The sequence below is a fragment of the Ammospiza caudacuta genome, chromosome 20, assembly GCF_027887145.1.
Source record: "Ammospiza caudacuta isolate bAmmCau1 chromosome 20, bAmmCau1.pri, whole genome shotgun sequence".
NCBI lineage: Eukaryota > Metazoa > Chordata > Aves > Passeriformes > Passerellidae > Ammospiza > Ammospiza caudacuta.
In genome coordinates this window covers 7842655-7870020 of record NC_080612.1, presented here as the reverse complement: position 1 = coordinate 7870020, position 27366 = coordinate 7842655, and the positions used below count along the sequence as shown (strand labels likewise).

General features: G+C 49.5%; 1 protein-coding gene across 1 annotated transcript; it reads left to right on the top strand.

Annotated features, from left to right (window-relative positions):
• Positions 1-309: 309 nt before the first annotated feature.
• On the top strand, positions 310-26195 carry SLC43A2 (solute carrier family 43 member 2). Its single transcript, XM_058818000.1, has 13 exons — positions 310-496; positions 7322-7511; positions 8464-8519; positions 9189-9265; positions 15270-15362; positions 16025-16158; positions 16570-16772; positions 17416-17559; positions 20900-21038; positions 21473-21605; positions 22523-22596; positions 24271-24394; positions 25210-26195. The coding sequence occupies exons 1-13, from the start codon at positions 337-339 to the stop codon at positions 25369-25371; spliced, it is 1689 nt and encodes a 562-aa protein (XP_058673983.1). The 5' UTR covers positions 310-336; the 3' UTR covers positions 25372-26195.
• Positions 26196-27366: the final 1171 nt, after the last annotated feature.

Sequence of the window (27366 nt, the reverse complement as noted above, 5' to 3'; positions counted from 1 at the left end):
CCGTGGGCTGTTTGCTGCATTTTCGTTCCTGGTGCTCGGGCAGTGGAACAGAGTCCTTGAGCAGAGCCCTGTGTCACTGAGCGAGCACCCAGGGGCTCTCCAAGGGCACCTGTGCCTCCCCCACCCCTGCAGGTCCCTTGGCAGGCCGGCGCCTGCACAAACCAGTTCTGCACCGGAGTCCCTGCCATCCAGCAGGCAGCTCTGCCTGGGTGCTCAGTGAGGACATCCCTTAAACCGCGGGGGTTTTTCATGTTCTCCGAGCAGCGTGGGCTCACTGGGCGTTGCTCCCTGCAGGTTCTGAGGCTCTGAAGGAGGAGGCCACCCCCCCAGGCAGCCATGGCCCCCACGCTGGCCACGGCGCACCGGCGGCGCTGGTGGATGGCGTTCACGGCCATCATCGAGAACCTGCTCTTCTCTGCCGTCCTGCTGGGCTGGGGGTCCCTGCTCATCATGCTGAAGGCTGAAGGGTTTTATTCCTACCTGTGCTACGGGCTAGGTAAGCGTTTTTTTGGGCTCGTGTTGGGGTAAGGTGCTGCTGGTGTGGTTCCCTGGTGCAGGGGGGTGTGGAGGTGGTTGGAGAATGGCTGAGCTCCATGTTGATCCCAGGGGAGAAAGAAAGGGATTTGTGCTCCTTCCGAAAGGCAGTGGCATCCTGGTGATGGTGCAGTGTGCCTGGAGGTGCTGTTGTTTTGTATGGTGGTTGGGAAAAGGAGCTTTAAAGATGGGGTAGAGCTTTTCTGGATGGCCTTTTCTACTTGGCCATGAGCTCTTCCTCTGCAAGGGCTCTGGAGGATGGTGATTTTTGGGGAGGCTGTCCTGGGTTTTTAAGAGGAACTTTGTCTTTAGTGGTGAGAAAACAAGGAGCATGGGTGGCAATAATATCAGGGCAGTCCAGTGCTGCTGTTGAGGAGAATTTGCAGAATTGAATACATCTGATCATTCCTCTCCTCCTTCAAGCACCCAGGATGTGCTCAAACCAGGCTGAGTTTCTGTGAGGGCTTGAGATTCACCCTCTGCCCCAGCCAGAAGTGACTGTCCGTGCTGTAGACACAGCCTGGAAGGGGAGGGATAAATTTGTGGTGTGGGAATGGTAATCTGGGAAAGCAGCCTGGAGGTGAACATCTGTCCCCAGCCTGGGCATGGAGGGAATTGTGCACCCCACAGAGTGTTTGGGTGGTCAGTGGGGTTAAAAGGAACTCGAGGTAAAGGTGTGGTGTGGATTTGTGGTGGCTGAGGGTTTGCATGTGCTCAGAGGAGGGGAGGGCAGAGTGAACAGAGGCAGTTTGGGCTCTCTGATGGATACTGAGACTGGATCAGCCCACCTGGGGCTGGTGGAGGAAGCAGTTGGTGAAAAGAGTTGGAAATCAGTGCATGGAGCCTCAGCTGAGTTGATGGCTGAGAACAGTGGGGGAAAACCGAGGTGTGGGGAAGCAAAGTCCAGACAAAGGTACCTGCGAATGATGTGATGATTTTGCTCATTCATCACCTGATGGTTTTGCTCATTCATCAGCTGCTTATCTCCCCTGCTTTGTGTACCAGGGCCTGGGTTGGTGCACCTGGCAAAAACGCACATGTTTGAGCCTTTTATCAGCTGCAGTTTGGCAGCTCCATCCCCATCCTGTGCTCCGCTCTCAGGGCGGTGCTCCCTGTCACTCTGTGTCCCCAGGAGCACTCCTGTGTGTGCGGGACACTCCCAGTGCCAGGACACCCTGCAGGACTTCTGTCCAAGGCTGCTGTGTTCCCTCCACACCAGGGAGACTTTGTCACAGCCGAGAGATCACGTTAAACCCATCAGGTGGAGACTTTCTGCCACGCAGATAAAGCACACAGGAGCTGATAAGCAAATGCTGACTGTCTCTGCGAGCAGGCGTTTGCTTGTCTGCTTCCTGAGATGTGCTCTGCGGACAAGAACTTCACTGGGGGCCCACCTCCTGCTCTTTGCCTTGGCTGCTTTCAGTTTGTCCCAGATCACTGAAGTTCACCTCGGTTTGTCCCCCAACCTGTGGCTTTTTTTGGCCCTCCCCTTGGGCGTGCCCATGCCCACAGACCACAGGGAAGATGCAAATGTTTGGACTGCTGTGAAATTGCTGCCCTGGGGGCAACTGCTCCCTCCCAGTGGCCAACCTGTGCCCCGAGGCAAGAAAGCTTAATCCCTGAGAAGAAATGTGTGCAGTCAAATGTTCTCATTGTCCTCAAATATCTGGCCATCACTTCTGAACTCCGGTGATGGCTTGGGATGAGCTGTGGGGGCATTAATCTGTGCTGATTCACTTTCATTTCCCTGGGTTTGTCCTCTCTGTAAGAGTTTTGTGGGGAAGACTCCTGGCTCCAAGTGTGTGGAGGCTCTCAATGACCAGCCCCAAACTGAGTTTTGCCTTTGCTGGCATTAGGGTGACCCAGTGGTTGCCTTTTTCAGTGTAACCTATTGAATCCTGCAGCCAACTTGGCTGGAAGGCTGCTGCACACAAATCATGACGAGTAGCCTTTGGGCACTTGTTGTTCCTAATGCTGCTGTGGGCATGTAAGTATTGCAAAGGAAAAAAAAAATTAGAATTTTCCTAATGAGCCAAAGGTTCTTGGCAGGGCTTTCAGTTTGTCAGCATAAGCTCTTGTACTTTGTGATGCTTTCCAATGAAAGGCAAAACTAGACCTTGTGCCTTCTGCAGGCTCTTCTCTGAAGGTATCAGCAGCTGCCCAGAAAGTGCTGCAGTTCATGAAGGACTCTGCCTCCCTGTTGAATCCCTTGCTTGCCTTTGGCTCCTCCTGTTGGATTTTACTCACCCATTGTACAAACGTGGGGTCCAATGGACCCTTAACTCAGTAACATGAGGGTGGAGATGGACACCTGGGGAGAAAAAATCCAAAAAATAAAATATTTTTAGAGCAGCTGTGCAACAGGCCTGAGTGGGGGGTTGTACCCGCTGGGCCACCTCCTGAGGTATGCTTGAAATTCGCTGACAAGGAGTCTGGTAGTAGCACTTTGTTCCCATTTTGATTTTACTACACTACTACTTGGCCTTTAACCAACTGAAGCAGCATCTTTTTACTCCTGCAAGTGCTGACTCCTCAGTCTTTATCACCGTTCTGGGCCTTATCAGCTCTGGGGGAATTTGATCAGTCCAGGGCCTTGCCTTGCTATGATGTTTCTGGGATTGGGAAGCTGAACGCTTGGGTCTGAAACATGCTTGAAGAAAGAGAAATGTCCTGAACTTGATAATCTTGCTCACAAAGAGCAGAGATAAGGGGCACAGAGGGCTTTCCTCTATGACAGGGCTGCAGAGTACCAAAGGGATGATAAGCTAATTCACTTACAGCGAGTTAACGAGCCCTGACGTGGTCAGAGGGGGAAGGTGCTGCCTTACAGCTCTTTTCCCTTATTTATCTGAGCTCTGGGTGGGGAACTTGCAGTCTGAAGGTCCCTCACAATCTGGGCAGATATGACAGCTAGGATTTGTGGAAGGGCTGCACGTGTGGGGCTGTAAACAGGAAAAGAGTAAAGGTGGTAAATATTCAGTTTGTACAGGAAACACAGTGTGCTGATCAGCAGCTGTCGTGGGAAGGTGCTGGCTGAGAGCAGCTGCAAAATGAAACCACAGCTGGGCAGAGAAGGGGAGTTTGACTGGGACTGTGCCTTGGTCATATGAAGCTTTCCAGGCACCCAGAGAGGGGGTCCTGGAAGTGCAAGTGGAAGGGCAGGGAAACCCGAATAAATTGCTTTTGCAGTGGTACAAAGCAAGAACATCTCCTCCCAGTTCCCAGAAGTATGACACCATCCTAAAAAGAGAAAACATGTTCTTATGTGGGCAGACTGCAGAATCAGTTGTTTGCACATGTCTTTCAGTGTGCTATTTTTTTAAACCAATGCTCCCTGTTCTTTGCCCTTGATTTCTGCCTTTTTTTTTTTCCCTCCATTTTTTTTTCTTCTATAAAAAAAGAGGAGAAAGATGAGGGTGTGCAGGCTGTGACAGAGCTATTGTCAGGGTGGCTGGGGGTGTCTTGCCTTTTTGACTCAGTCTGCATCTGAAATAAGATGAAAGGAAAGCTGCTCTCTGCTATCTGAGATGGCAGTCACTGCTGGAAAAGCAAGACTCGTTCCTCTGGTGCTGTGTGTGTGCCTGGGATTTGAAGAGGTCAGTGAAGAGCAGTTAATGATTGACCTGCTGCTTGGAGAAAGGATGGCTTTGAATGTTCCAGCCTGAACAAATCCCAGCAATGATCTTGACACAAATGATTACCCAGGCAGCCTTCTCCTTACCTAAGCTGTCATTCTTTAAATAGTAACTTGAACTACTAATTGGGCAGCAGAAATCCTGCTGCTTGTGTGGGGAGTGCTGTAAAAATAGGCAGCAATGTTCTTGTAATTGCTGGTAAAGACTTGTAGCTTCTGCTGCCTTGTCAGTGAGGCTGCAGTGAGTGAGCACAGCCCTTGTGCTGCTGCCCTGCCCGGGTGTGACACCTCGAGTGCTGCATGCAGGAGGATTTGGGGAGGGCAGCACCTTGGGCACAGAGCCAGTCCTTGCCCAGAGCAGTTTTCCAGATGGAGCCAGGCACGTAGGAGATTTTCCCGGGAGTGTGGCACGCACCGATCTGGAACGGGATCTGAGCTGGGATTGAGGGGAAGCTGCTGCTTGCTGCAGCCAGGTGCATGAGGTAGGTGAGTAGTTAGGCAGGTTCTCTGCCCATTGAGCCCCTCCTAGCTGCATGTCCTGTGCTGCCACTCTGTGTCCTGTGCCAACGAACTGCTGGCACCCAAATCCCTGCTCGTGGATGAGCCGGCTCTTGGCTGGACCTTGTGCCTGCAGCACACACCTGCAGCCCTTCCAAAATGTTCTATTTATGGAGGTGGCTCAAAGGATCAGGGGATGTCAGGGTGCCAAGGGCTGCTGGAATCATTTCCATTACGCCTCAGTGGATCTTCTCTTGTTGCTCAGGGGCTGCTTCTATTTTCACAAACAATTTGTATTTCCACATAGCGCTGTTGCTTGGCCCCTCCTTGGAGCTGGCACCCAGCAGCTGTAAACAAGGTGGTTGGTACAGGCAGGGAGTGAAGTTTGGTGTTCCATTCCCAGCTTTCCAGTGTTTAGAAAGGGACAAATTTCTTTGCTGTTTCTGAGCCGTGTCCTCACCTCATGCACACTCGTCATGGTGTGTGCTGTGTGAGCTCCTTGGGGACATGCAGCAGTGAACACATCCAAACATGAACAGGAATTTGTATTCTCCAGCTTTAAAGGCTGAGATTCCTGCTTGGAGATCTGTGTGGGGAGGGTTACTGAGGCTTTAGCACGTGCAGAAGTTATAAGGTCACTGCACTGTTTGTGTCCCTCCACCCTCCTTCCACTCCTCAGCTGAGCTATCTCTGGAGAGTGCTGACACAGGCAAACTGCTACTACTTTGTCAATTCCCCCCACCCTCCTCCTTGTTTTCCCGAGTTTCACCTCTCACCCACATCTGTTTCCTATGAATTTATCTTTGTGGAGAGACCAAAAGCCTTGATGCTGTGGGTGAAAACTGCAGAGAGGCTCCCAAAGTCTGTCCAGGACTGATTCCGAAGGATGTGGCTCGGGTGCCTCAGTGCACTGCCCTCCGTGCAGAGGAGATGCTGCTGGTGGCACGTGTGACATTTTGGGGATATTTGTTGCTTACTCTGGCTATCCATGCCTAATCCATAGCACAAGAGAAGGGGCAGATTAGGTTATCAGTGAGGAGCACATGGCAGTGGAAAGGAACACAGACAGCTTGAAGCAATCTTAGCAAAGATGCTGATGGGAGCAATGTCAATGGGGAGAAATGCCCCAGCCTTCCCTGCAGTGCTGGGAGGGGACAGAGGCAGCTCCAAGGCCTCAGATATCAGTGCCTGAATTCCTGCTGATACCTGAAGGCAGGAAGGTGGGGTGAGGTTTGTTTGCAGTGGACACAAAGCTGGGAGGGCGGTTCAGGGCAGCTGGGAGAGCCAGGCTGAAACCAGAGGAGCTGGGATTGAGTAGAAGGGAGGGAGGTGCAAGGTGGGGCTGTGCCACCTCCAGAGCTAACACAGAGCAGCCATGGGGATCTCCCCCACCAGCCTCAGCAAGCAGTGGATGAGAAGCCACTGGCACATGAGGGATTCCTGCTAATTAACTAAACCAACCTGGCCTCGCTGGGAATCTCCAGCCTCACTTCATGCTGGTGGTTATGTCTGTGACTTCTCTCTGTTCCTCCTTTAGTACTGAACTTTGTCAGATCAATTATTAAATAAGAAGGAGAGTGTTTGATATCACCGGCTTGCAGCAGCAAGAGAGCAAGTGCTTTGTCATAGCAGCAAAGGTTCCAGATAAGTGTTGGGAGGAGGAGAGCTGGAGTGCACTGGAGCTGTGAGTTAATGGCAGTCTGAAGGCACACACAGCTCACTCGAGGAGTTGTAAGCAGCCTTGGGATAGGCATGTAACAGGAGAAGAGCTGACACGAGGCAGTAAAAGGGAACTTCTTTCCTTTCTTTTTTGTTTTTTGGGTTTTTTTTTGAACTGTCTTGTTTCTGTCTTGGTTACACAACGTGGGCTCTGTTCAGCGTGGGAGTTTGCATGCAGAATTCCTCATGTAAGGGCAAGAACAGAAGAACAGAAAGCTGGGGATATAATTGATCTGTGTGACCTAAACTCATTTTGAAAGACTAGAAAATGCTAATTACAGGGTAGGACTTAAAGATGCATCCATGCTCTAAAAAAACAGAGAAGGCAGGTGAGCTGCCAGCCCCCCTGGGAATAGGGTAGTTAAATCCAGGAAGGATTTTTCAGAGCCAGGGCAGTCAAAGCAGGGTGGCTGCTGCAAAGCCATTCTTCATCCTGATGCCTGCAGTGAGGGTAGGAAGCTTTTCATTTGAGCAGGCTGCTGCTCAGTGCCAGGCCTTGTCAGCCTGGTGTCTGGAACCAAAATAACTGATTTGGCTGTAGCTGTCGTTAGTTTTGTTAGGGAGAAGATCTCTGAGAACATGACAGCTGTAGATTAGCAGGACCTTATTTTTGTATCCCTTTGGGTTTAGCAGGGTTTAGTGTCCTGTAATTGCCAGGCCATTGCTGCGTAGTTGTTTTAATAAATTAATGAATCTCCATCCCTGGGTTTTTACCCTACTGCTACATGGGATACGTGTCTCATAGCTGCTTTTTCCTGCTCAAAACAGAGTTCATCAGGTTTCCCTCACCCTTCTGCTGCTCTGCTTCTCCATTTCTCACTGATTAGAATAAAAACTGCACTGTGGAGGGCATATACCCAGCAGGGCTTTTCCCTTCCCTCCTTTGCAGCATTTTAAATCTCATCCTAACACCCTGTCCTCTCTCACCCCGTGCAGAGACCACCACCAACACCTCTGAGCTCGACAACAGCACAGCATCAGAGCACAAATGGCCTTCCTGCAACGCCCAGGATGAGATGCTGAACTTGGCCTTCACCATTGGCTCCTTCCTGCTCAGTGCCATCACTCTTCCCCTGGGAATTGTCATGGACAAGTACGGCCCCCGCAAGCTGCGGCTGCTGGGCAGGTGGGTGTGCAGGGCTTGAGGGGCTGGGGGCTCACTCCCACCCTGGCTGGGTGCTCTGGGCTCCCTGCAGCCTTGGGAAGTGGCTGAGGGATGGGATTTGCAGGCAGCAGAGCAGCTCTGGGGTGATTTCAGCCAGCACAGTGCATTGCTCCATAAGGGAAGGGCCTGGGACTCGGTGTCCACAGCTGAGCTCTGCAGTGCTGCTCTGTGATCCCTGGCCAGATGGAGCCTGGAGGAAGAGCAGAGTCATTTGTGAGTCAGGGAGGGTAGCTTTCTCCTTGGGCTGGGAGCTATGTCCTGAGAGGCACAAAACCAAGATGTTGCATCATTGTTTGCAGGCTGGGGAGTTAACTCAGGGATAAACGTGTCCTGTTGCCTTTCCCAGGGCCCTTCTCTTCCATGTGGTGTGTGTTGCTTTCTGTCTCAAACAGTGACATTGTCAACTGCTTCTGTCATGGCATGTAGGGATTAGTGACTTTTGGGATCACTGGACCCCAGCACTGTTTTAACTGTCACAATTTTAATGCAGTGAACTTGGTTAGAAACCAAACTGGCCTGTGGGCAGAGTGGGAAAAACAGGGCAGGTGTCTGAGTCAGACCCTACCAGAGAGGAGTTGAGTGCTGGGGCTCAGGACAAAAGCTGCTGCTGTTGCCTTTGGTCACCCTGAGGCGAGGGCTGGAAAAACTGTGCTGGAAAACCAGTGGGAATTTGGGTCCAGACAGAGCTGTGTCAGTGCTGGGTGGAAATGTTCCTGCCCCAGCCCTTGTGCAAGGCTTGCCTGTAATACTTGTTTGCCAGTAAGATTTGGGTATTTCCCTGGATTTTTTTTTTTGCCAGCTTCCCTCCCTCTTACAGAAAGTGCCCTGCGAGGTGCTGAGGAGGTGGAAGCAGCTGTAATTGACTGTGGGCAGGGCTGTTTGTGAGAAACTGATGGCTCTGGTTCCCTTGCAGTGCCTGCTTTGCCGTGTCCTGTGTGCTGATTGCGTACGGTGCCAGTAACCCAGACTGTAAGTTGGCATCTTTCTGCTGAGCTGGGAGCGTTGCAGGGCTCTGGTTTGGGGTTTTTGGGGAAGCAAAGTTCAACTGTCACCCCCCCAGTGCTGTACTGGGGTCACAAGCCAAGCAGTCAGCCAGGCTGAGGGAGCCAAGTGGCTCTGGGAAGGGCTGGTGTTTCACAACACCGAGTGGAGAGTGCAGCAAGGGCCAAACGTCTGAGATACCCAGGTCTCTTAGTTTTGTCTTTGGGCAGGGCCGGGTCCTGTAAAGGAGCAATTCCAAATGAGTTCCTGGCTTTTTCAGGATTGGGAAATAGGTAATAGCACCTAAAGTTAATTGGCTTTTTTAGCAGAGGTAGATGGAGCTGGCTGCTCAAGAGCAGATAGTGAGTGACCCTTTGGATTGTTTGTTCAAGTAAATCTTCCTTTTGAGACCCAGCAGACAAGCTGCATCAGCAAGTCTGTGCCTTAGAGAGAAGGAAGCCCTCCATCCCCTCTGAGCTGCCTTGGAGGAGAGCCCTGTCCCTGCCTGTCTGTGTGGCTGGGGAGATGCCTGGCGACATGTCCTGAGGGTGTTGATCCACGGAGGTCCCCACATGTCAGGACCAAAGCCTTTAGGGCTCTGCCTCCTTTCCCTCTGCACCCCCGTGGGAGCTGAGGGCAGGTTTTTTATTGTTGCAGCTCTGTCTGTGCTGATATTCATTGCCCTGGCTCTGAATGGCTTTGGTGGGATGTGCATGACCTTCACATCGCTCACGGTAAGTGAAGAGTTACTACCTGACTGCTCTGTCCCTCACTGTGCCTGTGAGCTGGGCTGGCAGGCAGCAGCAGAGAGGATCTTCTGCCTGTGGCTTGAATAGCACGTGTTTGTGTTTGGTACAAAGGGTCACTCACCCTTGGGAGTGAGTCCTTGGTTGTTATTCTAAAGCTTGTTTTCCCCATTCTTTTTTTTTTTTTCCACCTGCCCTTTGTATCTCAGGTGAAGGTGGGGAGAAAAAAGGAAGTGTTTTTGTCTAGGGCTCATAATGTGCCTGTACATGCAGTGCTCAGCTGCTTGGCACAGGCTGGAGGTGTGTTTGCACTGGATTTAGCACTGACATAGTGCAGCAAGAATCAGCAGGGCACAAACCCTTGCAGTTGGGTATGACCAGCTTTCTGCAAGCACAGTGTGCATCTCGCCCCCATGGCTCTTCTTGATCACAAAAGGTTTTGCTTTTCAGAAGGGTGAGAGTCTCTCACAGGCTTCTTTAGAAATGCTGTGCTGTTGGGTGTGCACAGCCCACTTGGATATATTCAGGATTGTATGGAAAGCTTTGGTCAACAACTGTCAGCTGGATCTCTGTGTTTTGGGGTTCTTTCTGCCTGGAGGCAGAAGCAGTATCATTCTCCAAATAACTGCTTTATTTTCTGCCTCATTACCCTGATTGTTGTTAGTGTGGCTCAAGCAGGGCTGGGTGGAAAGTCGCCCAGAAAACAAGCCTGGGAAGCACTGCTTTTTTTTTAATTTTTTTTTCCCCCTGAGCTGTAGTTAAAAACTTTCAGATTTGGACTGCACTACCTTGAACTTGCTGTTAAAGTAAAACTTCCTGTTAAAGTTGCCTCAAATTTAACAGGGCTTAGACACTGGCTGAGGTCCTGAGACATAAGCTTGGCAGAGGCTGGCTTTAGAGAGCACTCTGTGTACCATGGTTTTGCTGCTGCTGTTGCTTTCATATACCCAAAGCTTTCAGAACTCTGTGCAGATGTTGCTCTCTCCTTCATATGTGGTGTTCTTCACTGGAAGCCTTGTCTGTGACCCCAAGGAACTGTGGGGCAAATGTCATCCTGCTTCAAATAAAAGCAAGGAATAGAGGAGCACCTCAGTAGTGCTGTGGGAGAGGAGAGGATTCCCATCCTGCTGCTGCCAGCATTGATTATTGTCTCCCTGGGTGATTATTAAGGGGTCACAGATTATTTTAGAACCACTGGTGATGATAGGAGCGAGGGCAGGATAGGGCAGGAATAGATTGGGTGTGCTGTGGCTTTTAGCAGCAGAAGCAAGCAAAGCCACTTATTAGTGCCCTCATTAGTGAGCCAGTTCTGCAGTGCCAAGGAAGAGCAGCAGCAGGAAAAAGGTCAGCTCTTCCAAGAGGAGATCCAAGCCTTGGGGAGCTCTGAAGGAGGCAGGGATGATGTGAGGCCACTCAGATGCCTCAGGTGGAGCCCATCCCTCAGTGTGTTCTGCAAAGAGCTGGGCTGGCTTCAGGCCTGGCTTCTCCAACCCACAGGCAGGTGTAGCTGCTTGTGCAGCTGCTCTGATGCATTTTGGTACCTGAGGTGTCTAAATGTCATTAAAAATAGCCTCAAGTGGGAGGGAAACGCTCCTTTACCTGCACCACAGCAGAGCTGTGCTGCTGCCTGTTAGAGCCAGCTGTATGTTGGTTGTTGGCAGCTCACAGCTTTACCATTGTGCCTGCAAGCTGCACTTGGTGTGTCAAGAACCATCTTGTGCTGTCACAGGGTGATGCCCTGTGGATTCCTTCCAGCCGTGGCTCCTGGGGACAGGCAGGGAGGGACACAGGGACAAGCTCATGGGCTGTGTCCTGAGCACGCTGCATGGGCTGAACTGAAAGGGGACACCCACAAGACCTTTGTAAGGAGGTTCATTACCCAGGAGATGATGAGCCCTGCTCCTGCCGGTGCCAGGGGAGCTGGGCCTGGCTGCCACAGGTCACAGCAAGGTGACTCCCTGCTCCTGCCAGCTGCAGGTGACCTGAGCTGCTCCAGGAAATGGCTCAGACCCACTGGTGCCATGGTCCTCAGCCACCCCAGGCAGGTTTTGGTTGCTGCTTTGTGGCAGGGTGTCCCTGAAGCCCAGCTTGTGGGATGTCAGGTGTTGACACCTCCTGGGACACGGTGTGATCTGGTGGCAGGGACCCTCAGACAGGGATAAACAGGATTAGAGCCTGGGACAGTGCTCCACAAAGCTTTTGCCTCTTGAGTTTAAAGCCTTTTCCAGCAACAAGTCCCCAGGGTATCATGACAGCACATGGCAAGCTGTGGAGCCAAAACAAGCTGCTGCTCCTGGGTGCCTGGGCTGTGGCTTGGGGACGAGGGGGCAGCCAGCAGAGGCTTCCCAGTTCTGGGAACAAGGTCAGCCTGTGCTGTTGTTAAAATGCAGAGAGGGGAGATTTCTGCCTCGTGACTTGGTCTTGGCCAATGTAAGTGAAGATTGGAAATGGAAACAGATCTGTGCTGGTGGCTCTGACAGCAACACAGGAATCTGGCGCTGGTTCTGCTCCGAAGCTATTTCATGCAATGAAATAAACATGTGTGATAAATTACCACAAAGACCCTTTTATAGATTGTTCTCTGTCCTGTTTTCCTTTCAAAGAACTACAGCTGCTTTGGTCTGATTTTCTGCTGCAAACAGCCCCCTTTAATCAGAGAGGAGGGGGACGTTTCTGTGTAGGGAATCTTTTTTGCTTGGAAATATTAGGAAAACTTTGGGCTCTGTGAGCTTTTGTTTGTTGGAGAATGGGAACAGGAGTTTCCATATGCTTTGGGCAAAGGGGGCAGTTTGAGGCTTTCCTGCAGAACATATTCTTAGTGTCTGTGTAACTTTCAAACACACCCCCAATAGGGAAAACAAAGTTTAATTGAACAAAAATACCATTTTTCAGTAGTCTAGTTCTCAATGCCTTGATTTTTTTTTTTTTTGCTGTTCTTTCAAACAGTCCTTGCAAGAGGAGGGAAACAGGATTTGGTAGCAATGCTGTACTGTTTTCTGTATATGGAATGTCTCCAGAGAAAAGCTGGAAAACAATATAAATTATTATAAACTCACTGTAGGGCAGATGAGGAAAAAAAAATCTGCAAGAGGAAATGATTTATCAGTTTAGGATTACAGACCTGCAATAAAGGATTCCAGTAAAAAACAGTTACGTGTGGCAACATTCACAGAGTGTTTTGTGACAGGGCATAAAGTTAATATTGCATTGAGTGTCAGTGACCTTTAAACAAGAGGCTTAAGAGTTTCTGTCGTCATAGGTCTTGCAGAATTGGAGCTGTCATACCAGAATGGGCAGAAGTTGCTGGAGGAGTCACTTCTGCCCTGCGGGGATGAGATCAGAATGAGGATTAGATCCTTTTTGGTGGCAGAAAAACAGAGCTCACTTGCTCCATGGCTTGTGTTTTTTATTGCCTTTTTTTTTTTTTTTCTCTCCTTTCTGTGGTTCATTTTTTCCAATGCTTGCTAGTATAAAGACAGCATGAAAAATGACTTGGTAAATATTGCATGTTGTTTTTGTGGCTGGTCTTCAGATGAGACCTGCACAGGCACTGCCAGTGCTGGCTCTGTCTGAGAGGTTTTTTGGTCTTGAACTCTTCAAGACTTTTCCCCCTTTTCCCCCTCTGTCCCTCCAGGCAGTCCCACATTTCTGTCCCTTCCAAGTGCTCAGTGTTTGCACTTTCTGCTTTGATTGGGCTGGATAAGACATTAAATCTCTTCTGTCCAATTTTTTTAATCTAGCTCCTTGCTGGGTGCCAAATTGGATTTGAGGAAATCTTTAGCCTTTCTAGGACTTCTGTCCCAATCAAGGCAGAAGCAGCCTTGGGTTCTCCTGTTTGTGCCTTCCTGTTCTGTGTCTCCAGCAGCCCTCAGAGCAGGAGGATCCACCTGGAAGTTCCTTTCCTGCTGCATGAAAAAAGCTTTTTGTGGACTCTGGATCTCTGGGGAAAACCAGCCCTTGCCAAGAAGCAGCTGTGTTTGTGCAGCTCTTGCCCTGCCCTGAGCTCCCCAGCAGGAGCAGCAGTTTTGTTGTCATTTCTGGACATTATTTAAAGTTTGGGGTGTTTGGGATGAAACAAATGCCCATCCTGGTGACAGCGACCATCCTTTTTTACAACCCTCAGCCATTCCCCTCGGCAGATGCTGCTTTCTGGGAGTGTGTAAATCGAGGGCAGTGCTTCCAAGAGGAGATTTTTCAGTGCCTGGTAACAGACCTTTGGATCCTTGAGCAGTTTCCTGTCTGCAGCTCCCGGGAGCAGCCTGCTGGCAGCTCTCCCGCATGCGGGGTGATGGGTGTGGGGATGCTCTGCAGAGCAGCACAGCCCTTCTGCCTCCTCCTCCTCCTCCTCCAGGGTTCACGGGCAGCATCAGGCTCAGCACATCACTGCTGCTGCCCAGCCTGGGGTTATGTGAGGACCTGCAGGCTGCAGTGCATAGGAAGCTCTGCAGTGGATGATGAACAGCCAGATGGGTCCCGGAGTGCTCCTGCTCGGGAATATTTCTGCCTTGTAAACACGCCGTGACACGAGCCAGATTTGCTGGCCTTATATGCTGCTCCTGGGAAAGATGGGTTTGTTTTTCAGCCCTGCAAGGGGGGTGTGATGGCAGCACTTGCTTGCTCAGGTTGAAATTCTCTGAATCTTTTTGCTCAGCAGCCTCTTTGCACAGAAAAAGGGCTGCTCGTGCCTTCAGTCCTAGAAGGCATCTGCAGTGTCCTGCTTTGAGGTCCTCTGAGGCTGACGTGGGAGTGATGCTCAAGTGAATTTGGGGAGTAAGTGACCCAAAAAAAAGGAGGTGGGAGGGAAACCTGCCAGCCTGCGGCAGAATCTCTGCCTATTGACCAGCTTCAAGAGGTGTCAGCCCAGCTCTCCATAGCCTGACAACTTCAATGCTTCTCCCTGTAATTTCCAGTTTCCAGGACAGCATTAGTGAGTGATGGAAACTTGTTCACTTCTGGTTGTTTAGGAAAACAGGGAGTTCTTCCTTTCCTAGCAGAGTAGGAAGCTTTCCTGCTGGAGAGACCTTCCTTTGGTTTCTGCCTTTGGATCTTGGGTGGAAGCAGGGGCTGCTGAGCCATCCGGGGAGTGATTTTGCTGTTCGGGTGGCAGAAGTGGTTGCTGTGAGCTGCTGCTGCCTGTCCTTACTGAGAGCTTTGCTTTCCCAACAGCTCCTTGCAGAACCAGCCTGGTCTGCTCTCAGCACACCTGATGGGAGCCCAGGCAGTGAAGGGGGTGGCTGGCAGGAGCAGCAATGTTGTGTTGCCTGCTGCAGAGCTCAGTAGCTGTGCTGAGTGATAAATCCTTGGGTATCTGGTGTTTGTGACTCCTTCCCTGCACCTAGCTCTGCTGAGGCATCTGAGCCATCCCAGTGATGCAGAAATGATCAGCAGAGAGTCTGCTGCCACAGAAGGAGCCTTGGAGATGGCTAGAAATGGAAATGCAAACAGCAGCACTGTTTGTGCTTGTCTCTGTTCCTTCTTGTTATAACAGGAACTTTCTGGTCTGCTGCAAAGGATTTGGGTGCTGACCCAAGGTGCATAAACAAAGCTGGCAGCTCAAGGTGTTGCAGGGTGTGTTAAAGACTGCAGCCTGTGTCTAACAACCCTTGGCTCAAAAGAAGGTGATAAACAGAGAATTTGGGCATGTGTTTGTGGGAGAGGAGAAGTGGTGGCTAAAGGTTTTTGGGGTAAGGAACTTCTAGAGAAAGCACAAGAGCTGGAGCAAATGCTCCTGTGCTAAAGGTGAATGATGCAAAATATGCTGTCAGTCTGGAAAGAAGCAGCATCAGTAAGCGCATAAATCTTGGGCTGTAGACATTGCCTGTCTCCAGAGACACCAGTGAAACCTGCAGAGTAATATCTTATAGAGCTAAGTCATGCCTAAGTACAACTGGCTGCTTCACATTGTGGTATCCAGGAGAATTAATCCTAAATGCCAATATCTCCTTGAGAAAGCCTCATTCCTGCTCCAGCTGATGTTCCTCTCTCTCCACAGCTGCCCAACATGTTTGGGGACCTTCGTTCCACGTTCATTGCTCTGATGATTGGCTCCTATGCTTCCTCTGCCGTGACTTTCCCAGGAATCAAGGTGAGGCTGTGGGATCAAGGCTTGGGAATGGTGGTGTTGTGCTGGTGTCTTGTCCTATTTAGCAATAAAGTGGAAAGAAAGTGAGACCATTTGCTAAAGGTCTTTTTTAGGGATGTGCATTTGCAAGATTCAGTTCCTGTCTGTATCAGAGACTTCCCAAGTGACTGCCTCAAGAACGCAGCAGATAGAAAACTTGAGAAGTACTAAGTAGAAGTGAAAAACTAAAGTTTTTTTAGGAAAGATTGCTTTGTTAATATCTAAGTTGTGTATATATATATATATATATATATATATATATATATATATATATATATATTTTAATACACAAATGTGTATTTTATCTGCGTGATGGTCACCAGTGGTTGGCTTTGAAGATAATTTATGGCTGGCAGATGGCACTGAAGGGATGTGAGATGGTCACCTGGGCTGCCTGGATAAATCACCTGGGTCTGAACCAGGGATGTTTCACTGCAGTCTCAGGTGTGCAGGGAAATGCCTGCTGGTTTTTCAAGAAAGTCACAAAATTGTTTTGTTACCACTTGAGTAACCCATTTTAAGTGTATCATGATGTTCTTTCCCTGCTTCTCTCAGACCTCATTCCAAGAATATTGCAGCATCTCTCTGCTCCTGTAGCCAAACCCATGTTCCCTTGTGATTCCCAGGTTATCTATGACTTTGGGGTCTCCTTCATCCTTATCCTGCTTGTCTGGGCAAGCTGTGCAGGACTCGTTTTCCTCAATTGCTTCTTCAACTGGCCCCTGGAGCCTTTCCCAGGACCAGAAGACATGGACTACTCGTGAGTCTGCAGGGCTAATCCCATTCCTAATCCTCTAGGAAAAGCTGGCACAAAGAATTTAGAGGAGTAGTAGACAGGGAACCCCTTGCATGTTGTTTGTTGCTGCCACCTCTTAGGCTGAGGGTTTCTGCCTGCCACTAGCATGGCTTACCTGTGCAAAGCAGAACTTTCCAAACTGTGGGAATTACAAAGGGAGAATGATCTGTTCCTGGTCATAAGTATTTTTATATTGATTTATGCCAAGTTGGCCCAGGGAAAGTATCTCAGTGTGCTCTGGATCAAAACCATTTGTGGGTCTGTAATGGAAACCTGTGCCTTAAATCCACAAATAGCCCTTCTGACTCCTGCAACACTGCTGCCTCTGACTCCTCACCCTGTGTTGCAGCTCTCATGCTCTTTGCAACCCAACAGGGTGAAAATAAAGTTCAGCTGGCTGGGCTTTGACCACAAAATCACTGGGAAGCAGTTCTACAAGCAAGTGACGACCGTGGGGCGCCGTCTCAGCGTGGGGAGCTCCATGAAGGGCCCCAAGGAGCCAGCAGCTCTGCAGGAGAACAACAAGCTCTGTCTGTCTACAGTGGACCTGGAAGTGAAGTGCCAGCCTGACAGTGCAGGTGTGGTTCTGGGTGCCCCAGGGTGCTGGCACAGGCCTGCTGGCCTCCCTGCTCTGCTCCAGACCTGTTTGCAAGGGAGCAAAACGTGAGCCAGGTGCTGCCAGGGCCTCGTGCCAGCCACCAGTTATGTAAGGAATCCTGTCCCTGTGTCCTTCCCTGAACACAAATGGTGCAGCCAGTGGTGGGGACAGCACATGGGAGCTGCTGTGGCTGCAGGGGGACAGGGCAGCTGGGCACTGCTGGCTCTTAGGTGGATTGTTGCCACCATGACCAAGTCTTCTTTACTTTGGAGCATCATAGAATGGTCTGACCTGGAAGGGACCTTAAAGATCATTTAATTCCACCCCTTCCACCAGAACCTGTTGTTCAAAGCCCCATCCAACCTGGCCTTGATAGTGAAAGCAAATGGTTTGAGGCTTCTTTTTGTCCTAATCCACCAAATCAGGGCAGCCTCCTTTCCTGCTGCCTTGCCCCACTTTGGTAGCCAAACTCCAGCATCTGCAGCTGCTGATGGTGGGAGTTTGTGAGGCACCAGGTGAACTCCTTGGGGCTGCCACTGGCACTCCTGGCCAGGAGAGGCCCTGCTGTGAATGTTTGCCAGGGTGTGCTGCCTTCTTCAGAGGCTCTGTTCTTCCTTCTGCAGCTACTCCCTCCTTCATGAAGAGTGTCTTCAGCCCCATCCTGCTGCTCAGCCTCATCACCATGTGTGTCACCCAGCTGAGGCTCATCTTCTACATGGGAGCCATGAACACCATCCTGGAGTTTCTGTCTGGAGATGAAAGTCAAGGTAAGGGAACCCCTGAAGACTTTCACTGCATCCTTGGGGCTGGGAGTGACCCAGCCTTGGTGAGTGAAGGCCGAGCAGCTGATTGCTCAGCAGATGCTCCATGCAGGGCAATCCTTGGTGTCCAAGTGCACTGACAGCTGCTGGGAGGGCCCAGGGAAGGGCTGGAAGCAGCCCAGCACAGAGGGGCAGTGAGGTGGGTGCTTGAATGTCAGGCTAATTTTAACTCTGTGTCTGTCAGATACTGCCCCACGTTATTTCCCCACATAGGCCTCTTGCAAGTAACCCCAGGGGTGGACTGCTAATTTTTATTTTAACTAGAAAACCTATTTCAGCAGGTATTTGCTTGAGTTATCCCAAGCAAGCAGAGAATGCAGAGCAGCTGACTCTCATGAGTAATGCTTGGACTCAATGCCTCAGCCCAGCACCCAGGGGGGAGAAGTGAAGTCAGAGCTGGTTTTTTGTGCAGCTTGGTGGGTGCTGGGGAGGCTCAGGGCTGGACTCCCTGCATTTATAGTTCTGATGAAGTTTCATGGAGCAAACAGGAAAGAGTACATTAGTTTACTGTCAAAAATACCCAGGATTGCAAAACAGGACTTAGCCTTTTTTTTTTTAATTTTGTTTTTGTCCTTTGTAGTAAGATCCAGTTTGAACTTGTTAAATCTGGATTGCATGAAGCTGATAAATCAAGAGGCACTCCTCTGAAAACAGGAGTGAGCTCTGGGGGAGGGAAGGAAACTCAGGAAACTCCAAGTGCCCTGGCATTCCCTGAATTGCTTTGTTTCTTGAGCCTCTGACAGCCTGCAGCATTCAGCTCTTTATCTCCTGCCTCAGGAGCCAGCTTAGACATTAAACAGCAGAAACAGGACAAACTTCACACTGCCTACCTTTCCCAACACTGCTTCCTTTTCTGCTTACCTTGTAACTCTGACACTGCTTTAAAAAAAAAATTATTTCTTTTTACCCTGGCTTGCTGTACTAATTTAATTTTAATTTCTTTCCTTCTCCTCCCCTCCTTGGAATTTCAGAATTAACATTAACTGTATAAGCTGCCAATTCTGCTTTGATCCAGCTCCCTGCTAAAACAGGGATTGTGCCCCTTAAGTATGCTGCAATTTTTCTGTGCCACCTTTAAGATTTTTTCCTTATTTTTTCCCCTTCCTCCCCCTGATTGTAGCCTGGGCTCATTGCAGTGCAGTCTCTGTCTTGGTGTTTCCATGGCATCAGCAAAACAGTGGCATTGTCTGGTCTCAGCAGTGTCAGGCTCTGCTGCAAGAGCAGCTCCAAGGCACGTGCAGCTCTCCAGAAATGCAATCTGTGTGTGCACCAGGAGGGGATGGGATGCTGCTCCCTCACATTCCTCCTGATTCCTGCCTTTTTTCTCCTGGGTGGAGTTTGCTCAGAGAGCTCCCTCCACCTGCAGCTGCCCTTGGGAGCACTGAGGGAGGGGAGAGCTGAGCCAAACCCTGCAAGGGTTGTGGGCAAAAGTTAAATATTCCTGGGATTACAGCAGGAGAGAAGGATGTGGGGAGAATCATGCAGATCAGTAGTGAAGTCTTTAATTGCAGTGAGGCACAGTGTCCTTGAAAGTTCTTTCTGTGCAGGTTATGGTGAGTTAGACCTGTCAGGAAACCAAAAGGTGGAGAGAGCAGTCAGCCTGTGGCTGCTTATCTGCTGAAAGCCCCCAAAAGATGAGGAAGAAGCTTTAAGGGTACATTCTGTAAATAATTGTTGTAGGAAGGCAGGGGAGAGGAGGCCTGCTATACCTAGAACCTGAAATTTGTCTGCATCTTTGATAAATTGTCACCTTGCTCTCAAACGTGGTGATACTGAGAGACCTTTGGCTGGAATACTCAACAGTGTGAGGTGTTTGCTCAGGGTAGTTTTGAGTGAAAAGCATCTAAAACAGGGAAATGTAAAGGTTTGTGCCCAAGTGTGCTTTCTTTGCTAGGTATTACTGCTTTTTCTCCTTGGGAAAAAATATTTTTTAACATGATAGATAAGCTGAGGGGGCCTTGTTTTGTAGCAGCTACTGTTTCCTCCCCTTCCCTTGCTGACCCCATAAATTTCACTCCTTAATTCAAGCTGCCCTCTGCCCTTGCTGTTTAGAGCCTAAGATTAAATGTTCAGGGCAGCATAAAGAGGCAAAACATGACAGCGTGGCTTGCTTCTTACCCTCTATTAAAAAATAACCAGCCAGCAGTAAATCAGCTCCTGCAGAGCTCTCAGAGAGTGATGCCACCTGTTTCTCTTGGCTGCAGCAGTTGCTATAATGAGAGGGGATGTGGGGTCACTCCAGGGCCTGTCTTTGTGGGAGGAACGGGGCCATGAATGTGAGTTTGGAGGTTCCTCTCAGCTCCTTTGCCAGCAGCTGGAGCCAGGAAAAGATCACCAGGTGCCATCCTTGGGCACAGCAGAGCAGCCCTGCTGGCGTTTGCTGCAACTGTTCAGGAGAGAGAGGCTGGTTGGAAACTTTCTCTCCATTACCAAGTGGATTTTGGTGGAAATCCTGGCTATACTGCTTTGGCTAGGCTTAAACACGGGAGGGACAAATGAGAATTTCAGCTGCTTTGCTTGCAGGGCTGTAACTTGTGCTCTGTGTGCTGAGATGGGCAGTTTCAGAGCCACATCCTTATTTTGGAGCTGTGGCACACCGTGACTCACCAGCCCTTCTGTGTGCTGCCTCAGTCACCACGTGGGCTGCCCAGAGGAAGTGGAAAAAAGCCTTGCAGGGTGGGGGAACTGCTCAGTAACAGGAGGGGACAATTTCTTCTGAGTCTGCTGGCATCAGCTTTCCCTCAGCAAGCCACGGGGACACTTCTCTCATCGTTAGCACGGAATTTTCATCACTTTGAGCTTTGTAACAATTGCTCACAAATGATGTTATTTTTAGATGTTAATCTCCTGTCCCCTTTCTTCCAAACTTGTCCATTCAGCACAAACTGGGTTATTCCTCACCTTCCCAGCCTGATTGTCCTCACTGGAGCATCCCAGCTGGAGAAGCTGCAGCTCCCAGCAAGGCAGGAGAGGGGATGACTAAAGCAGGCCTGGTTGTGCAGCACACAAAGCTTGTAAAAACTCTTCCTGCTGGTCCTGCCCAGAATAAACCTCACTGACACTTAGTGGGTGCTGTGTCCCCATTTTTGGAGCCCTGCCTGCTGCTGCCCAGAGAATTCCAGTGCAGGATCAGAATGGCTGAAGGAAATGTGGCCAGCATGTCTATTCTGATGTCTGGAAGGCTGATGAGTGACTGATAAGAGAAGTGATAATGGGAAGGGTTTTTTCATATTTTTTCCTATTGCTTGGACTGAAAACTATTTTTAATAATTTTTTTTCCCTGCAGTGGCTTTCTACACTTCCATTTTTGGGGTCCTGCAGCTGCTGTGCCTGCTGACAGCGCCTGTGATCGGATACATCATGGACTGGAGAATGAAAGAGTGTGATGATGGCTCAGAGGAGAATGAGGAGAGCAACGCTGAGCAGTGCGTAGTGTGCCCCACACGGGACATGCAGGCACCTGGCAGGCCCCCTCTGCTCTGCCTTGTGTGTTGTGGGATCAAAGACTGAAAAGAATATTGGCTCTTCAGTATAGAAAAGAAAGCCTGAAGGAAGACTTGATAATTGCAGAGGAAAGGAGCAGACTATCTTCCATGTCCACTCAGATCAGTCGAGAAGAGCAAATTTAAGTTGTAGCAGGAGAGGCTCAGACTTCCCTCCTAGCCTAAGAGTAAGAGTAACAGCACTGAAATAATTACCCAGATGTTCCTCAGCTTCCACTGGTGGAGATCCCAGCACCTCCATAGGCAGATCTGTGACCAAACTGGTGTAGATAGTTGATGTGATGTGTAGAGAATCTTGCTGTGAGTCCCAGCAGCTGCTGGGGGTGTTTGTAACCCAGGTTTTGCTGTCCTTCCAGAGGTGACAAGAAGAAGAAAAAGCGTGACCGTCAGATCCAGAAAATCACCAATGCCACCAATGCCTTTGTGTTCACCAACTTCCTGCTGGTTGGATTTGGAATCACCTGTCTTATTCCTAATCTACCCTTGCAGGTGAGTGGGTGAAATGGGTGGGGTGCTGGCAGAATGACAGCACAGTGCCAGGAGAACCTGCTGCTGGTGGCAGGAGGGCTGGGATTGGCACTGCAGGGAAACTTCCATCCTGCTTTGCAAGCCCCACTTGTAGAGCAGAAACAACACTCTGCATTTTGGATTTCTTGGGAAAACCTGAACAAGCAGCTGTAGTTAAAATGCCACTTGATTCAGAATTTATTTGCACTTTAAACTTTTTTCTTTCAATTTTTTGAAGTTTCTGCAGCTGGCCTGTGTGGCAACTAATTCTTGCCCACCAAGATCCTCTCAGCAGTGCCTGTACATTTAAACTGGGCTTGATTTAAGCTGCTGAAGGTTGGAAAAACTTGCAGCAAGAAGCATAACATGGTGATGTGTACAGCAGCTTATTTCTGCGTCAAATGCTGTGCCCAGTGGTACCTGTGGGATTATAAACCTCTTAAAATATTTATTCTGTGGCACCACCTATTTTTGGCAGAGGAGTTTAGTGATTCGATGCTATACTTAAACACACCTTGATGATGTAGGCAAACATCAGTTTGCCTATGAGCAAGTAAAAGCAGTTTGCTCATTCTTACGTGTTGTCTGCAATAACTTGTGGAAAATTAACTAAATTGGTGGCCATGGAAAAGCATTGTGATCCTGGCCAGGGGTTGCTGGGGACATGTCCTTGCAGCAATGCCACCTACAAATGAGAGATCCTGTGTGTGTGCAGAGTAAGGAAAAGCAGTGCCTGGAGACAAATACAAATTTCTTCCCTCGTGCTGATATTTCAGGTTTTGGGTCTGGGTTTCCCAATCCTACCTGAAAAGAGCAGCTTTTAGGAATGGCTGGTGTTGGGTTCTGGCACACCTGAGTGGGTGTCCAGGATGTGACATTTTTCTGCTTCTTTTTTTCAGATTCTGTCCTTCATTTTGCACACAATTGTGAGAGGATTCATCCACTCAGCTGTGGGAGGCCTCTATGCAGCTGTGTAAGTCTCTGGTTCCCCATAAGATGTGGCTGGCCAGATAAACTGCTTTGGGATGATGGGCTGTCCAGGGAAGAGGGAGATCAGGAACAAGGTCTTCATGGTCAGAGGGGAAAAATGGTGCAACTTGTTTCCTCAGTCACCTCTAGACATGACAATAGCTGGGCTGAAATCCCAGGGCTTTCCTTGTTTAACAACAGAGCCAGGAACAGTTATGTGTGAGACTAAACTATTGACACACAGGTTATATAGTAAAAAGTCAAGGCTTTTTTTGTCTTGCAATGAGCAGATGTGTGCATGTGCCCAGGTAAAACATTAACAGGACTGAAAACATCACTGCTGCTCTCCTCTGAAGCTGACATTGATAAAACATTGCTCAAGATACCATTAGTGATGCCTCCTCCCTTTCCCAGGACAGATCACCCATCCTGTTTCCAACTTTGCAAGTTATCAATAGCTGAATCTAAATGCTCTCTTCCTCATTAAGCAATGTTTTTGGCCTTGAAAACAGATCTGTCCCTCGGTGCTGAGGTAGGACAGAGGAACAAAGAGGAGCTGTTTTCTTTCAGGGAATCAGAGATTTGTTGTGTTGGAAAGGGACCTCTCCAGACCAAGGTCAGGTAGTGCAGGTGGTCCAGGAGTGCAACTGATTTTGTTTGGATATCTCCATGGATGGAGACTCCACTGCTCCACAGACTCTTTCTGTCGAAATCTAAGCCCCACATCTGGGAGAATCCAGACTAGAGAACACATTTCTGCTTCAGAAATGTATAAACTTTTGGTTCCCTGGCAGCCAGAAGCAAAATATTTTTGTCTTGGGCAAGGTAAATAAAAGTATGTTGCAGTAAGTATCACCTTACTGGTAAACTAATCCTATTTGACCACTGCAACTCTGGAATTTCCTGGAGTTGAGGTATTTTTGCTTTGAATATGACTTCTTTGAATATTTAAAAGTTTTGATTTGCTTCTTTCTTCCCAAGTTTAGTTTAACATGACTGTTTTTAATTACTGCTCAGTCATGGAAAGAGAAAGATGTTAGAAGATTCCTGAAATTTATTTTTCCATTAATATTATCTGATACCAGCACTTGCCAGTCAATAGTGTTGTTTAGTTTGACATAGGATCAGACTCGTCCTCTAAAAAGGAAAACACTAACCTGTTGTGCAGGTTTCACTCACCTCCAAAGGGAGCAAATTGTTATGACCAGATGAAAATGATTGCTCAGGCACTGGTGTTGTCATCTGGATAAAGCAGCCCTGCTTTTAACTTGTAAATATCCCCACTCTGCTCCCTGTGCAATAGAAACAGGAGCTGTATAAGCACTTCCACTTGCCCACAGTAGAGCTGCAAAACAAAACAAGTGCTGGATCTGATATTGCTAAAGTCTGAGACTCAGGGTGAGAATGATCTGAAGAAGGCGGCTCCAGCCTTGGCAGCAGTTCCATCCTGCTCTCAGGAGCAGTGTGACACCACAGGGTCTGTGTAAATACCCTGTAAAAAGGGGCAGTTACCCTGCAGGGGCAGTTCACTGCAGGAGGGAGTTCTGCACGTTATGCCTGTCTTGGCACTGTGCTCTCACGTTGGTCTCTGTTGTTACTGGGCTGGGAATGTAATCTGACCTGGGTGATATGAAGTCAAGGTGACACATAATAATGCTGTTGCTTTCTTTGTTGACAGATACCCCTCGACTCAGTTTGGCAGCTTGACAGGGCTGCAGTCGTTGATCAGTGCCCTCTTTGCCCTCCTGCAGCAGCCTCTCTTCATGGCACTGACAGGACCTTTGAAAGGAGACCCCCTCTGGGCAAGTTCTTCTCAGTTTTGATATGAAAGCTTGGGGGTTAAGATGATTTTTAGCTCATTTAAGGACTCCTGTGCATGGACCAAGGTTAAAAACAGCTGTAATTTTACATGTCCCTCAGTCTGCTGTTACCTTGGTGCTGTCCAGACCTTTCCCTGTCCCTGTGTGAGTAATGAGTCCCTGGGCAGGGAAGCCAGTAACCCTTATGGTGAATGGAAGGGGAGGAAGGGAGTGCTTTCCACTAACACTTTATGTGGTGAGTCAGAATCTGTCAGGTTAAAAATGGGTGAGTTCGAGCAGACCTCAAAATTGAGAAAGAACACTGTGATGCTTGAGAACTACAAGCTCCAATTACCAATAAATTTTGGATTGCTGATGCTAATGACCAAAAAGCCAAATGGCTGTTGAGGGCAGGGCTGATGTGGTGTCTTGCTGAGAGTCTGGGCAGCTCAATAAAATTGTGACATGGGTGATGCTGGGGAGAATTCTGGTCTCTAGGCTACATGTGCCCATGCCTGTTGCTCTTCAATCAGCAAACTTGGTGTGAAACACCTGCAGCTCCACCAGCCCTTGCCTGTTCTATGGAACAAGACTCCCACAACCATAATCCAGAGTGAGAAACTCTTGCAGCATTTAGCTTGCACACACAAGGTTCTCTAAGGATGAAAACAGTGGAGGATGTTGCCAGCACAGGGAGCAGGGTGTGTCCTGTTTGCCCACAGCTGGTGATGTGGGCTGGGCTCTGACACTGCTGCACGCGTGGCTGGGTTGTTGTCTTCTCCTAACCAGCCTAATTTTGGTTTGCTTTCCTCCTGCAGGTGAATGTTGGCTTGCTTGGCCTGAGCCTCCTGGGATTCTGCCTCCCAATCTACCTGGTCTGCTACAGGCGCAGGCTAGAGAGAGAAAAGAAGCAGAAGATGGAAGATGCCAAACTTTTCTTCAAAATCAACGGCACTCCCACTGAGGAAGCCTTTGTTTAAACTGGTGCTTCATGTGCAACCTCCCCTGTACAAGTTCCTACCACATCTGTGGGTTCTACCTGTGGTGTAAGCCAGGACTTTTCTCCCCTGGCTCTGCCAGTCTTTGCTCATCACTGGAGTGAGGGCTGGACATCAGACTGAGATTTCCTCAGAAATATGGCAGGAGGAGACTTCCCACTCCTTATTCCAAAACATGGGACACTTTTCCTTTTTATAAAGGCCACACAGCTATTGTGTCTTAAATTATCCCCTGATCACACTCTCCAGCAGCAGAGAGTTTGCATGGGAAACTGGGGAGAGAAGGAATAGAGGGATGGGGGAAGAAGGAAGACGGACCATAATTTGAGTTTGCAAATGTAACACACTGCAGTCTGTTTTCTCCCCTTCTTCCCCCAAACTTGGCTGACACAGTCTCGGATGCAAGCTGCACTGTCCTCCCTCCCCAAGGCTTCATAATGGTCTTTCTGCTTGATGTGTAGCTGGAACCAGTGGTTTTACTGTCTCTCCAGACATATCCCTGTTCCTGAGGCAGGGAAGGGGTTTTTATTCCTATGTGTATGAGCACAGCTTCAGTGTTTTGCTCAATGTTGGCTGCTAGCACTGACAGCTCCCAAACCTTTTATTACTGCAAATGACACAGACTGTGAGCAATGGATCTGCCTTCCACACTGAAATGAAGAGCCTATAGTGGACTGCTGGTCCTAGACCAAGCCTTGGGAGGCCTGGAATTCCTCTTCTTCCCGGTTCACAAACTCAGCTGTACGTGTTTTAAACTGTCTGCAGTCCTGGAGCCTCTGAGATAAGAATTGGATCTTGTTTACCGATGAAGTGCTTTGACACTTTGTTGCCTTTTGCCTCTCCTTCCCCCCTGAGATGCCCCTGGGAGGGGAGCAGCAATGTGTGTTCAGTAAAAAGTGGAGAAGCTTCTTGAAGCTGAGTTCTGGGGCTTCAGATACCTTGGTGTTCACATGAGCTGACCTGCTGGTGAAAAGAACCAGGAGTGCAGAACACTCCTTTGTGTCTGGTAACTGCATCCTGTGGACATATGGCAGGGTGATGTGGTGATGTCATTTTTCCTTTAGCCATAGCTGATTTACCTTGCTATGATAATGGTCACTAAGCTGCTGAACACCAGGTTACTGTGACTGACCAAAATGCTGCCACTTGGGCTGTTCTAGGAGCCTTCTGCAATGCTGATGCTCTGTCTGGACAGAGCAGCTGGTGATTGATTGTAAGGTGGAGCTGCTGCCAGAGCAATACGTGTGGGTAAAGGTGCCCCAGGCCTGTTCACACCAGGGAGGGAATACAAAGGGAATTTTTAACCTGCTTATTTTTATAGAGGTTTTCCTTGTCTAAAGCAGACTTTTCTGCCCTTAACCTTCTTGTTGAGGTCGGTAGCTCAGGCTCTGGAGCCCTGTGTTAAGCACTGCACTGAGTGGGAGCAGGACTGTGCGGGGCTGAGGAGGAGCACCGACTGCACCGGGCTGAGCTGGTGGCTGCGGGAAGGTTGGGGCAGAAATAAAACAGTTCTGGAGAAATAGTGGTGGTGTTTTACTGCAAAGCCTGGCAAGGGCTCAGACATTCAACTTTTCTATGTCTGGTTGGAAAAGTCCAAGAAACAACACCGTGCTGCGGCCTTCCTGTGACAGATTACCTGGAAGCTGAGCTGGGTGTGAGCTCCTTCGCTGGGGTTTGGAGGAGGCAGAACCCCGGGCCGGGCAGGTTCCAGCTTTGCTGCAGCCCCTGAGGGAGGCAGAACCCCGGGCCGGGCAAGTTCCAGCTTTGCTGCAGCCCCTGAAGGAGGCAGAACCCCGGGCCGGGCAGGGTTTGAGCTTCGCTGCAGCCCCGCGGGTCCCTCCCTGGCGGTGGCGGGGCCAGCGCTCCGTGCGCCGGCAGCGCCATCTCCAGTCGCTGCTGCTCCGCACTCCCTGGTACCTGGTAGTCTTCACTCCTTTCAGGATTCACCACTCGAGGATTTTACACATCTGTGATTTT

Excerpts from the sequence above, each read along its gene's own strand:
- SLC43A2 (XM_058818000.1), top strand. The coding sequence starts at position 337 with ATGGCCCCCACGCTGGCCACGGCGCACCGGCGGCGCTGGTGGATGGCG. Across the intron at positions 16,159-16,569 it reads CCAGAAGACATGGACTACTC|GGTGAAAATAAAGTTCAGCT; the intron begins GTGAGTCTGCAG and ends GCAACCCAACAG. Across the intron at positions 24,395-25,209 it reads TGAAAGGAGACCCCCTCTGG|GTGAATGTTGGCTTGCTTGG; the intron begins GCAAGTTCTTCT and ends TTCCTCCTGCAG.